At 51.0% G+C, this 14,018-nt stretch overlaps 1 protein-coding gene across 1 annotated transcript in view; it reads right to left on the bottom strand.

Moving 5' to 3' along the window:
- Positions 1–13,872, bottom strand: part of BCR (BCR activator of RhoGEF and GTPase) — a 419,493-nt gene extending 405,621 nt beyond the window's left edge. Inside the window, exon 1 of the mRNA XM_085633565.1 lies at positions 11,118–13,872. Coding sequence (XP_085489691.1) covers positions 11,118–12,624 — 1,507 coding nt within the window. The 5' untranslated portion in view covers positions 12,625–13,872. The remainder of the gene's footprint in view (positions 1–11,117) is intronic.
- Between the last annotated feature and the right edge of the window lie 146 nt (positions 13,873–14,018).

The following is a 14,018-nucleotide window of genomic DNA, read 5'->3' on the forward strand; positions in this document are numbered from 1 at the left end:
TGTTATATGTTTGCATGAAGTTTATTTCACGATTTATGTGTCAAACATTTTCTTGATTCAACTCCACGCCAGACCCTTGGCTGAGCTCTGGTGCGACTCTCCCTGTTAACTGGTTGCCTCGTCCGCCTCTACTACACACACACACACACACACACACACACACCCACACCCCCCCATGGCAGATTATTGCGGTACACATGTCTAGTGACTGTGTGCTGCTACACACATGACAATACACTTACTCCCTATCCTAGAGTTGACAATGCGTAGGTTACACTACGCAGACACACACGGTGGGCGCGCACACGATGCTGCCACGAGAGTTCAGCGCAGGGCTACAAGCGGATATTAACTACAGTCCCCCGGCAACTCCAGCACCGGAGGGAAACAAAGTAAAGACGCCAGAAGAGTGCGAGTCCGAGGAGGCAGCAGGCAAGGGCAGTCCTGCTGTGCGCCAGCGTGCCCAGGGATGCCAGTGGTGGCTCCGAAGGAGTGAGCTTAGATAGTTGTAGGACAGATTTTTGTTGTTTCTGTTTTACATAGCACTATATCGACATCGGAGCGCATTACAGACGTACACATTCATGTTTTTCAGGCAAGGTGAGATAACGTGATTTGCCCAGAATCACAGGATGTTTGAGCCTCCACCAGACTCGAACCTGGTTTCCCAGGGTCAAAGTCGGCCGCTCTAGCTGTTAATTCACACCCTCAGTGTGGTGAGTGGAGGTGTACGGTAACCGGTGGCTACATGGCAGTAAGGAGAATAAGGACTGTGTGTCAGTGAACTGATTGATGATTGCGTGGCTGTGAGGTGAATGCTCCGCCGGAGTAGTGGGGTGAATGTTAGCCGTGTGTCAGTTAAGTGAGTGGCGGCTGTGTGTCAGATAGGTGAGTGGCGACTGTGTGACAGTGAGGTGAGTGGCGGTGAGGGGCGACTGTGTGACAGTGAGGTGAGTGGCGGCTGTGTGTCAGATAGGTGAGTGGCGACTGTGTGACAGTGAGGTGAGTGGCGGCTGTGTGTCAGATAGGTGAGGGGCGACTGTGTGACAGTGAGGTGAGTGGCGGCTGTGTGTCAGATAGGTGAGAGGCGACTGTGTGATAGTGAGGTGAGTGGCGGCCGGGCAGTGCTCATCTGTGTACGGAGCTTCGCATCTGCTTTGCTGGGGCTGCTGGTCCTTGGCAATCCGCATCTAGGGGTACACAGTGCCGTGCGAACACTGCGTGCCAGGGTCAGAGGCATAGCCTGAGGCTGTGGAGTGGGAGGCCGCGAGCCAAGTGCCAGCTTATGACAGTGAGGTGAGTGTCGGCTGTGTGTCAGATAGGTGAGGGGCGGCTGTGTGACAGTGAGGTGAGTGGCGGCTGTGTGTCAGATAGGTGAGAGGCGGCTGTGTGACAGTGAGGTGAGTGGCGGCTGTGTGTGAGATAGGTGAGGGGCGACTGTGTGACAGTGAGGTGAGTGGCGGCTGTGTGTCAGATAGGTGAGGGGCGGCTGTGTGACAGTGAGGTGAGTGGCGGCTGTGTGTCAGATAGGTGAGAGGCGGCTGTGTGACAGTGAGGTGAGTGGCGGCTGTGTGTCAGATAGGTGAGGGGCGACTGTGTGTCAGATAGGTGAGGGGCGGCTGTGTGTCAGATAGGTGAGAGGCGGCTGTGTGACAGTGAGGTGAGTGGCGGCCGGGCAGTGCTCATCTGTGTACTGAGCTCCGCATATGCTTTGCTGGGGCTGCTGGTCCTTGGCAATCCGCATCTAGGGGTACACAGTGCCGTGCGAACACTGCGTGCCAGGGTCAGAGGCATAGCCTGAGGCTGTGGAGTGGGAGGCCGCGAGCCAAGTGTCAGCTTATAGCGTCCCTGCCCCCGCTGACGCAGGCTGCCCCCAGAGGCACTCCCCCGCAGATGGGCTGTGTCTGCGCGTACAGACAGGCTGGGGGTCTCTGCCGGAAGCAATCCAGCTCGTCTCCACGAGTTCCATAGCCATTCAGAAAGTAAACCCCCAGGCTCTCGATCATGCCCTCAGCACGTATAACACATAAATGTAGGTTTAAACAAAACCTAGGGTGCGCCTCACCTCTCGTTTAAACAAAACCTAGGGTGCGCCTCACCTCTCAGTGCCAGCCGCTCTAAAGTCTGTCACTCTCTTTTCCCGGCTTGCTTCTCCAGACTGCCCCAGCTCTGGTGCCTCTGCTCTCGCTCTGCGCCCAGAATTCTGTCCCGGAAGTTCCTCTGCAGTGAGCGCAACCAGTCCGACTGGAAACAGCGACACAGTCATGTAAGTTCCGGTCTTGAACAAAGGTTCCGTCCTGCGATAGAGTGACCTTCTTATGTTGCCACACAAATGGAATATCGAGTAACCCTCGATTCCAATTCAATTTTATTAATTCTATATGCCTCAGTGCTGACGAGGTTCACCACACCGGCAAAATGGGCATAAAAACAGCATAAGCATTAGTCGGCGCCCCCCGCCCCCTCCTCCGAGTGCTGACATCAGACAGCCCGCAAGGTTTCTAGCCCCATGCCTCTGAACCTAGTCCTGGCAATGTTTCACATAGCATTCTGTGATTTATAGTCTCGTATATGCCAATGTAAAATAAGGAGCACACATCCTACCATACAAAACAACAAGGCAGAGCAAAAGGCACACCACCGCCTTTCTCCGAGGCACAGCAGAAAATGCCTCGGAGAAACGCCACGTCATTTTCGGATTTGGGGGCGTGTTTAGCTGTTGTCTCCTCCCTGAGACTTCTCGCAAAAAACACGCCCCCCGATCCGAAAAGGACGGGGCTTCAACGGAGTGACTGGACCTCTTCTCCAGTGGCTGGCCAGCATTTAAGAGGCCAGCCAATGGAGAACAGGAGAGAAGAGGGGCGGGTGCAAGCCCCTCTTCTCAAAGTCACTCAAAGTCATTAAATCTCGCGAGCGAGACTGCGCAAGCGCAGCCTTCGCTAGCCGAGACCTAAAAAGGCAGGATGGTATTGATTGATATTCCAAATACTACTACCCCTTCCAGACCTTACTAATGTCTACTTCAGTCTCACAATTTCAGAATTGAAATATTTTAAATGATTCATTTAAAAAATCTAACTGACTACATTAGTCATAGTTGTATATAGTATCTACATTCTCTTTGTACCATTTGTGCAGAGACAATCTGCACAAATGTTAAATAGTAAAGGTACATGCAAGAGCAACAAGCATACTCTAAAAATAACAAAAAGGTCTATTATGCGCACCCAGAAAATCTGGACCCTATCAAATGTTTGCCTTTAGCTTCACCCAAGCCACACCCCCTGGCCCGCCCACTAGCACACAGCCTAACTTGGTGAGTACATGCACTTATTTTTTCCCATTTAAAGCACTGGCAGGGATCCATATCAAGGAAAGCCCAGCACTGCACTGAAGCATGGCAAATCGCTTTACAGAAATAGTGCCATGAAGCGCTCTCCTTTGCGCTTGGGTAAGGGGAGCTTCCTTCTGTGTGTAGGATTTCTGAACTGGAAGAGTTCCTTTGTAGTGTGCCTTAGGCACAAAGATGTGGCCGTGGTTCATTGGGTTTGGAGGGTGTTCCGAACAGGCTCCAACAGACGTATCCTTGCACTATGGCACCAAGAGAGGCGGCAGAGAGGCGCGCAGGGCAATGCTTGTCGATAAGAGCCATCTTCCTCTCCAACATCTAGCCCTAGCGGCGGTCCGGTGTCCTTCAACAGCCAGATCCTTACAGCTGTAGCGAACCCCATCCTCGCAGGGCCGCATTGGCATAAAAGGGCACATGTTGGTGATGCACAAGAATTGAGGTACATGCCTGCGCGGGAGGTAACAGGGCTCCCGCGCTGGCATTTCGGGGGGGCAGAGCTCAAAGGCCAAGGAGCATGCGCGGGGGACAGAGCTCAAAGGGCACAACTACACGAGCTGGCGGCGGGTGGGGTGACCGGTAATTACTCTTTGTAAAACATGAGTGGTGTTTATAAGAGCGACTCCCGGGCCTAATTTGAAGCTTTGCGAGGAAGCTCTGCCTCGTAAACCTTCCCGCAGGTGAACGCGGTCTCTCCCAAGGCGGGGAGCTTTGCCCTTTCAAACACACCTTTGTAAAGCAAACACTCCAAAGCCCTTCTGTGTACACAAGGCTGTTCCCAAGCTCGCCCAAGAGGGACTGTCGAAAACAGAACCACAAGGACTCAGGGCAGTGAAGTGTGAAGAGTGGGAGGGACCGGCATCTCGGGATGATGACCTCATCACGTGCGCTGCGCCGCGCCTCGCACTCGATGCCTTCTAGGGGCACCGGCAGCTCAGGACGCCGCCAGCAGAGCATCCTTTAACATGCCTCTCTGTGCTGTCTGTCTCAATGCACTGAAGTAACCCCTGCGCTGGTTTTAATACATGTTCGTCATGCAGCACCACTCCAAGGGTCACCGACATGCCGTGAAATAACACCCTACTTTCGGTCACAATATGCGGTCACTCACCCACAAGGGTCACAACACCAGACCAGTCCTTCCGACCCAAAGGGGTCAGACTATCTCTTATCCATCCAAGGGGGGGGGGGAATACTGCCAGCAGGTGCAATAAATGCATCCTGGCTATAAGCAGAGGCCACAGCAGCGTGTAATGCAAGGGGGTCGTCATTTTACGTCAATGGGCCACAGACTCACTCCTGCCCACGTATGAGCTTGAACCGGCCTCTGTTCATCAACAGTGATAAAAATGCCTTTTGCCCACCCAGAGTAAATACGACCCCCCCCCCCCCCCTTCCCCGTCTTCCTACAAGGACCAGTACTGTTTACCACAGGTGGAAAGCGGAGGTTCCCTTCTGCCCACCCACAGGAGTCCTACCCCACCGTTGCCCACCTACAAGGAGCACTGCCGCTGTCCTGCCCACAGGGGCCATGACACTCCCCGCCCATCCAGGAGCCCTAGAGGACCTCAAACGGCTGTCTTGTAGACCACATCAATTCACTGAGGATCAAGGGAGGGGTGTAATCCAATATGCACTTAGCGCCGAGAAGTACTTTCATTACCACCGCTCCGCAATGGTGCAAGCCAGGCTCCACAATGGCCCAAGCTGGATGCATCACTGCCAGAAGTGCCAACACTGCAGCAGGCCGACAGCAACTCACCAAGGCCTTACAATAATAGGAGAGACAATAAGACTCCGACAATGCAACACAATATGAACACAATCTTTCACACTAGAATTCGATTGCTTTTCTGAACCCCCCCCCCCCCCCCCCCCCCCCATATGCCACATGTAAAAAACAGGAAAGGTGAGTTGCGGGTCATACATAACTGGACGAAGCTGATCTCCGGCAGCTTGATATCGGACACCTCACGGTCGCCGGGCTTTGATCGACTTTAGAGCCTGAACAAAGGCGAACACCTTTTACTCCTGAAAACAAGAGCGGTCTCAATACTAACAAAAGTTCGGGTTGAGCAATGTTGAAACAGGGCATGCAGTGATTCAGAAAAGTGACTTTTCTGGGGAAATTCGCTTCCTCCAAGTAGAGCGTTCACAAGGTTCTCGCCTTAGAATGTTATTTTATTACTATTTTTGCATTAACTTAGCACCAAGGGGCACCTCAGCGCTTCAAGTGGAACATTGTATTGTAACAACGGCATTTCGAGCAGGAGTGTCTCAATAAACCGTATTCTGGGGGGGGGGGTCGTTTTTTGAGACCAGATTACAAACGCCTGCTAGGGAGGGAGGCGTGAGAAGATGTCATTGGGCAGTACGAAAACGCACATTGCAAATAAGGTTATGACACACTGATCAAACATTTCTAATTTCTGTTATGTAGTTCTGTAGAACATTAAGAACCGTGTGCATTTAAAAGGCGTATGGCCTGCCTTTGTTTTCACTGCAAAAGCGCCTGTGCTTGAACACTGACAGTGTTGTGTCTGCGATGATTTTAGGTATCACTTTCTTTTTCAAAGGCTGCATGTTAAACAATGCATTTTTTTCTGGCAGAACCTATATCACAATGCAAGAAGACACATACCACTGAAAGAAAACAAGGTGTTGATGTGTCACATGGCACTTACACTGCGGTAAGGCTGCTTGTTACAATTGAAGGAGGAACAGAAAGTACAGATTACCAGGGGTTGGGGGCATATGGGTGAGGGAGTTAAGAGTGTGCGGCTTTATGCTATCTTGACTGCTTGCATACCACTTTGCATCACAATGAAGCAACTTCAACAGGGGCGTAATGCAGCAGGTGTAGTGGCACCAGAGGGCAGGAATGCAAGGAACCCACTGGACTCTAATCATGGCCCCTTTACTGCGAATCCATGGTGCAGGGAGGGTTGCATTTTCCCAGCATATACTATGGCGCATAGTACCTCCTCTCTACGCCACTGATTTTCAAGGTGCAGAGGGAAGGAATCCTCTTTGCCCTATGAGTTAATGTTATGTTTGGTTCGGATTGAAAAAGCATCATCCTCTGGAGCCGAGAACTATAAAGGTGGGGTGTTACTAATCGTGACGCAGCCAGAGGCCAAACGGAAGAGACCATGTCTGCTCTCCCCTCTGCCCCCCTATTGGACAAGTCATTCTGAACTGGAATTTCCTGTGGTTGCTATGTGGCCCTGACATGGAGGTGAGCACTGCCCTACGCATAGGTGGGCAAAGAGAGATCACAAGGCACTGGCTGGCCGTCTGCAGGGAGGCCAAGGCTGGTCATCTGCAGCACACCAGGGACCAGCCATAGCTTCTTCATTGCTAATAAAAGCTAACCTGAGTGTTCTTCCATTTTAAAATCAACAGAAGGTCTAAAGGACATGAGAGCCGAAGATGCCTTCAGCCAGCCATAAAATGAATCACCTACTATCTCTTCCCTATGACACGGTGTGCCCAGGGCCGGAATGTCAGCCGGGACCTCCCCTCCTTTGGCTACGGCCTCCAGCCGTGATATACGGAGCCGTGTTTGAATACAGCGGTTGAAGGGTGGAGTAGGCTGTTCTTCATGCAAGAATAGAGTTGATTTAAGGCACCGGAAAAGGTCACAGGAATCCGTGCTTTAGTGGCCACAGATATACTAATATGTACATTTGCACATAGCAGTGGTACAAAAGCATGAGCACTGGAGAGCCATTGCAGACAGGCGATACTGGGAGGGCTAGGACATGAGGGAGCGACCATGATGAACAGGAGCAGCTGACAGGGCCATGACAAAGGTGAGGGTGGATGGTCAACTGAATCGTTGAGGCCGCGAGGGACATGACAGGGAGGTGAAGCCCAGAGCACCATACCACCAGTGTACGGCTGGGAGGACCATGTTGAACAGGGCAATGATGGAGAGCTGAGGCTGACAGCAGGGTGAGGACCTTGCCAATGTGGTGAGGCTGGGAGAGGCATGCCAGACGTGCAAGGCTGGAAGGGCCCTATACAAGAGCACCTTGTGTGATAAGTGAGTCCGAGGGAGCTGTGCAGGGCTTTGTCCAAGAGGGAAAACCGAAACTGTAGACAGAGAGGTCCCTGTCCGAGAGGGCAGGCTTGGAGATCCCTGTCCGAGAGGGCAGGCTGGGAGGTCCTTGATGGAGAGGTGAGGATGGAACGTCCCTACTCAAAAAGAACAGATGGAAGCTCCTTACCCGAGAGGAGAGACAAACATTTATCATGACTACCTGTGAGCAGAGACGAATATGTAAGGTCTCTACCCAAGAGGAGAGGCGAAGATGGAAGGTCCCTACTCGAAAGGAGAAGAGAAGTAATTAAGGTCTCCACCAGACATAAGAGGTGAAGTTTGAAGGTATGAACACCAGAGGAGAGGTGAAGATGAAAGCTGCCTACACAAGAGGATAAGCAAATTTGTACGGTGCCTAACTGAGAGGACAGATGAAGATGAAAGGTCCCTACTCAAAAGGAGAGGTGAAAATGGATGGACCCTACTCAAGAGGAGAGGTGAAAATGGTTGGTCCCTACTCTAGAGGAGGAGAGGTGAAAATGGATGGTCCCTACTCTAGAGGAGAGGCAAAGATGAACTGTTCCTAACAGAGCGGAGAGGTAAAGATGGACCTATTAAAGAGGAGATGAAGGTCCCTGCCCGAGATCGATGATGGAAGGTCCCTGCCCGAGATCGATGGTGGAAGGTCCATACCAGAGAAGCAACAATGTAAGGTGCCTACTCATGTGGAGAGGCAAACATGAAAGGTCTCTATCTGAAAGGTGAATATATAAGGTTCCGACCTGAAAAGCGTAGATGGAAGGCAACTTGTGCAAGATTAAAAAACAAAGTCCCTATCCGAGATAAGGCAGGAAAGGTCCATGATGGACAGGAGCAGTAGAAGACGCCCTGCCACGAGAGTGTGGGAGAGACAAGCCATGGAGCGGTGAGGCTATGTCAAGCGTTCACACTGAGTTATCCAATGCCAGGCTAAGAGGAAAGGCAAGGTAAAATATAGATTCAGCCTCAACCCGCAGGATCAATCGGGTAAAAGCCTTGTCTATAGCCTCCTGCTACGCTTTTGGACCCTGGCTCTACTAAGATTAATTGGACAGACTGACCTTCAAGAGACTTTTGCTGTCTCTGAACGATACAGGCCTTCTGTTTAAAAATTTCGGAGGTGAAGAGGCATGTGCTATGGCATCTAAGAAACCTGGCCGGAGTTCTCTGCTAGCCTGACCCCAATCCATTATGGAAAGAGGCCTCGCCCGAATTCTCTTCCACACAACCGAGAGGGTTGTCCTTGATGTCAGGGCGGAAGAGGAGGGCGCCCATCAGTCTCTGGTTTATTTTCAGGATAAACACGTCGCAGAGAAGGAGAGGGTCGATGTATCACTGTGTACAAAACAGTGAGACATGCTTCTGTACAAGACCCTAATTGGCCTGCCCCGAGTTGTTCTGCAGATGAAATGAGAAGCCTATATCTCGCCCCGAGACCTGTTTTTATGACAAAGGGATGAAGCCAGTCCTTAATTTTTCGAAATCGAGAAATCCGTGATTTAGGTTCAGAATAGGCCTGCCAACCACCCCCCCCACCCCCGAGGAAGGACTTCTGGAGCAGTGAGAGGCCTGCCTTATTTCTCGGAGCAGTGAGAGGCCTGCCTGATTCCTCCGAGCAGTGAGAGGCCTGTCCCCCAGTGAGAGGCCTGCCTGATTCCTCGGAACAGTGAGAGGCCTGTCCCCCAGTGAGAGGCCTGCCTGATTCCTCCGAGCAGTGAGAGGCCAGTCCCCCAGTGAGAGGCTTGCCCGATTCCTCCGAGCAGTGAGAGGCCAGTCCCCCAGTGAGAGGCCTGTCTGATTTCTCCGAGCAGTGAGAGGCCTGTCCCCCAGTGAGACACATGTCACCCAGTGAGAGGCCTGCCTGATTCCTCCGAGATGCTAATACTTGGTTCCAAAAACATCTGGCGGCGAGTGTAGGGATAGGACCCCGATTTCTCTGCAGAAGACAAAATGCATGCCCAAGATGTCCTACGATGTATCTGCAGGAGAAACAAGCCCCCTCATGCCTGTGATGTCGCTGCTGCAGAGGCCTGCTCCTATTTACCTGCTGCACAAGGAGACAAGCGTTCCGAGCATTCTTCTGCGGGAAAAGACCAGGGCCTGCTTTCAATTTCCAAGAATACCGGCCCTGCTTCTAAGCGTGATTACTGGCCACGAGCTCCCGCATGGAAGGTGTAAGGCCTGCCAGAACTTCACAGAGGCGAGCAAACTGCCCAGAAGCCTGCCAGCCCCTGCCTTCTGACGGAAAACGTCTGTCCCCCGTGACCCCGAGTTCAGTCAGGTCTGAAAGACATGCATGTCCATGATTTCTGTCCGATGTACTAGATTCGTCCCAAACTTCTGAGAGATGTGACAAGTGACGTGGAAAGTCTGCCCTAACGTCAGTAACATGTAGAGACTGGAGGGTTAAGATGGGGCCTGTTCCACAGGAGTGAGGAGGGTCACATTTGTCCACAGAAGAACAGGTGTGTCCCCAATTTCTGTGTGAGAGCAAGAGCTCTGTCCTGGGCGTGGGGATTCCAATCCCGCCCGGACGGGGTACAAGATGTCTACAAGGTAAGATATGCCTCCCATTTTCTGTTAAGAGAAGTGGAAAGTCGAGCGTCCATACTTATTTATGTTGGCGATCTAACGCAGGTCGCCCTTGCCTTGGTAACTATCTGCGGCCCGCCACACACAATACACCTCCAATAAATACATTAACAATATATCTGCAGGAAAAAAAAAAGAGGCTTAGTCCTTGTAAAGTGAGACTTTAGTTCCCTTCAAGAGAGGAAGGAGATGGTGTTTATATTTTATAAGATATAAGGGTCAAAGATAAATATCGACTAAACACCAAGTCATTGAATACATTTTGGAAACTTATTTCCAAGTTGGTATGTCACTATTTTAACTATATGTTTGAAGGAAGTGTTCCATAAATCGGAATTATTGTAGGGAAGGCCATTGGTCAGTCAATTCTCTTAACCACTGCCTTGGCACCAATTTTTCTATTCGAGGCAAGATGCTTAAATGACTGTATTTTGAGCTAAAGGTTTTTGCAGCCAGCTCATCTGCTGAGCTAGATAACATTTCCCTTAACAAATTGACACCATCAAACCTATAAACAAATAAGCATTTTGCAATGCAATATGCAAAAGTTTAAGCTATTGGCATTGTAAATGACAATGCCTTTTATTTATCTGTTTTGATAATTAACACATACAAATAAAAGGCACCGTCATTTACAATGCCAATAGCTCAAACTCTTTTAAATGCGAAACCTTTTTCACTTCAAAGAAGCGGCCGTCATTGTCCCGGCCTACTGCTTGGAAAGTGAAAGCGCACATGGTGTGCTGAATGTTGCAGGAAAGCATGTTTTGCCTGCAGTAGGAGAAACTCATTAAAGAAAATAGTGCCTACAGACTAAATAAGACATACCATGTAACAGAAGTTAAAGGGCCAGTCCTCATGGGAGGTTACAAATGAAGACAAGGTGGTACGAAGGGACTAACAAGCCTATTAATGAATCAGAAGCCAGTATTTACAAACGACAATCACACCAGCCAATAAAAAAAAAAATTGGGAGGAGAGTGGGCAGAGCTTCAAGTCCATACTCCAATACAGAATGTCTCTCAGAGCAGCACATGCGCTGCCCAGGCTCAACCAAAAAATGCAGTACACATCAAAATATATATATTCACTTACCATGATCTCCATGGAAACCGCTATCTTGTGGCACTCTTCCAGAGGATACAGAATCTCCATCGCTTGGCCAAATTTGTCCAGTCTTCCGCACCCCTACAATGGTAGCCTCAGAAACCACCACCTGCTGCTTATGACGTTTTTGGGACTGTGGGGTGGGAGGGCTGCTGCTGTCCACAGACTGCTGAGAGTTTTGGGAGGGGGAGCGGCTTTTTTCCCGATACATGCGGTAAGTTGTGGGACTTGGAGAAATGTGGCTTGACTGCCCAGATGAGAAGTCATCTTCGCTGGATGTCAAATTCTCATTAGAGCTGCAGTCTGGAGTGTAACCCCCTCCAATGTCCTCAAAGCTACGCGGTGAATATGACCTCCTAGGCCAGGTGAGGTGACTCTCTGAATCTGCAGAAGTCTGTGTGCGCATAGTAGGCCCTTTTCCATCCATATCCCCCATTATATTACCAACAAAGACACTTTGGTATGGCTGACACTCTACTGGCTGCCACAGTGGCCTATTCCCACCATTGGCATTGATCAAGTTGTCCTTTATGAACTTGGAATTTAGTTCTACATCTTCGTACTCCCCATCATAACCACAACTGCTCTCCGAGGACCGGCCCCGGTATACTGGCTTCTGCTGCTCCCCAGGCGAGATGCTACCAGGAAGAGAATGGAGTGTCTTCTTGCGCTCAAGCTGCATGGCTTGTGTTCCAAGAGTGCTAATCTTATCAGAAACATCCCGGTCATTCACCTTCACCAGACCTTTCTCGTGGTGGAACTCCATGTTGACATAAAAGGGCTTTTCTGGGGAAATTTTGGGATCTGCGGCGGAATGGGAGTTGGCCCTTTTAAACCTTTCAAAGTTCGACCTAAGAGCAGCCACGCTGGCTGGCCCCTTCTCTTTATCAGGGGAGTCAAATGACCCATCTTTATCAGAGGAACTCAGCAGTCTGCGCACAGCAGGCCTTGGCTTTGAAGGAGACCTATCCACGTCCGACTTATTGTCTGTGTCCTCCGACATCCTCTTTTTTTTCTCATCGCTGTAATATTTGCCCCGGTCTTGCTCACCTTCCCCATGGTGTGGGCTATCCAAGATTGACATGTCTGAACCTTCGCTCTGAGTAGACAACTTTCTCAAGGAAGCCAACCGTGGCTTTGGCTTTTCCTCTCCATGGTAGTGCTTGTTCTTGTCATGCCCACCTGGGTCTACAGCCTGGGAAATGTAATGGAGATCCGAACTGGCGAGTTCTGGACCCCCATCTAGGGGTTGGGAATTTCGCTTGAACCCCCATCTCTGCCGATCATAGCTCTTCTTCTCTTTTGCCAACAACGTCTGCAGGTAAATCATGCGAAAACGTTCTTTGTTTACTTCCATCTCCAATTTCCTGATGGAGGCCTTGCAGAGGTCCAACTCCAGTTCGATATCTCCAAGGGACTTTAACTCCATTTTAGGGGGTTCTGAATCTGGAAACTGGGCCTTCCATGCCTCCACGAATCCCACTGGATCCACCATGGTGGTTGTGTGTGATAATCAGGCCTTGATAACCTGATGTACTTATAAAGTTAATTTCACGTGTAGGCATGAAAAGATCCGGGGAATAATGCTCAGGCAGAGTTTATCCATCATCTTGAAGACGTTCAAAACACGCAGGTATGATGCCAATTCCTCAAGGGAATGGAGTAATGTGCAATGGAAGGTCAATATCACTGCCTGCCCTTGAGAAGGTCCCCTAAAATGAATCGTCTTCTTCCTTTCCCCAAGCTACCTGCACTGGGGTCAATGCATTTTCATTCAACATAGATGCTTCTTGTGCAAAATAATGCAAATTTCCCTGATAAAAAAAACACAAAGAAATAATACTCCAGAAATGCTGTTCTTGCCGGATGGAGTAGATCCGCGCGTCCCTCCTCGGCCAAGCTTCTGTTTTAGTTCCCCTGCAGTACCATATCTGCGCTGCCTACTATGCTCTCTCCATCCTGGCCATGCGGCAGGTTGATCTGAGGACACCGGTGATGATGGCCTCGGCGACTCACTGCCTGTACAGAGGGGGCCTCTGTAGTGGCAGTCTCTCCCTTTCTGCACACAAGGGCCGCGTTGGCTGCTCCTCCAGATGTTTTGCTGCACCCAGCTCCCAGTTGGTCCTGCTGCTCCGGCTCCTTGCTGCAGGTTGCTGTGATTATGCTGACACTGAAGACAGTGGGGGAGAGCAGCTCTCTGAATGTGTCCCTCTGCACCCCTTGCCTTGCTGTCTAGCCCACCAGTCTTCTCTTACCTGAATCATGCGCCCTCTGCTGCCTGCTTCCCAACTCCCTGTTGCCTGTCCACGACTCTCTGCCTGCCCCTCGGGTCTTTTTTTCTGCCTGGTTCCTCACTCCTTGGCTACCTGCCCCCCACCTCTCTCTTCTCAGCTCCCCACCGAAGTGCCTACTCCTCTATATTTATAATGAACACAAATCCACCTCCACTGGTTCTTCCCTAGCTTCCTGCTCCCCAAGCTATATGCCTCCTGCCCCACCCCCTCATCCTGCCTGCTTCCCTGGCCCTCCCGTTTACCTTCCCTATGCTGGCTGCTTCCCTATACTGCTGCTGGCACCCCTTCTCCTTGTCTGCTGATGTAGCCCTGGGTTGTCTGCCCCCCGTAGCTCCGTACTAGGTGTTACCCCACCCCCGTGCAGCTGCGTTACCCCGGTTCTCAGCTGCCTGTTCTTCCAGCTTCTATTGTTGCTGGGCTGCCTTCCTCTCCAGCTCTACCCTTCTCCTGCTCCTGGCTCGCAGAGGGGGATGGGATGACACTGGATGGGGCTGGGCCAGCCAAGCGAGGCTCCACCCGCTGCTTCTCTCCTCCCAGACGCCCAGCTCCAGTGTCCCATCCCGGCGTGCATTGCGGAGAGAAGAGGGCGCGCCGC

This window comes from Triturus cristatus, chromosome 11 (assembly GCF_964204655.1).
Source record: "Triturus cristatus chromosome 11, aTriCri1.1, whole genome shotgun sequence".
NCBI classification, from domain to species: Eukaryota; Metazoa; Chordata; class Amphibia; order Caudata; family Salamandridae; genus Triturus; species Triturus cristatus.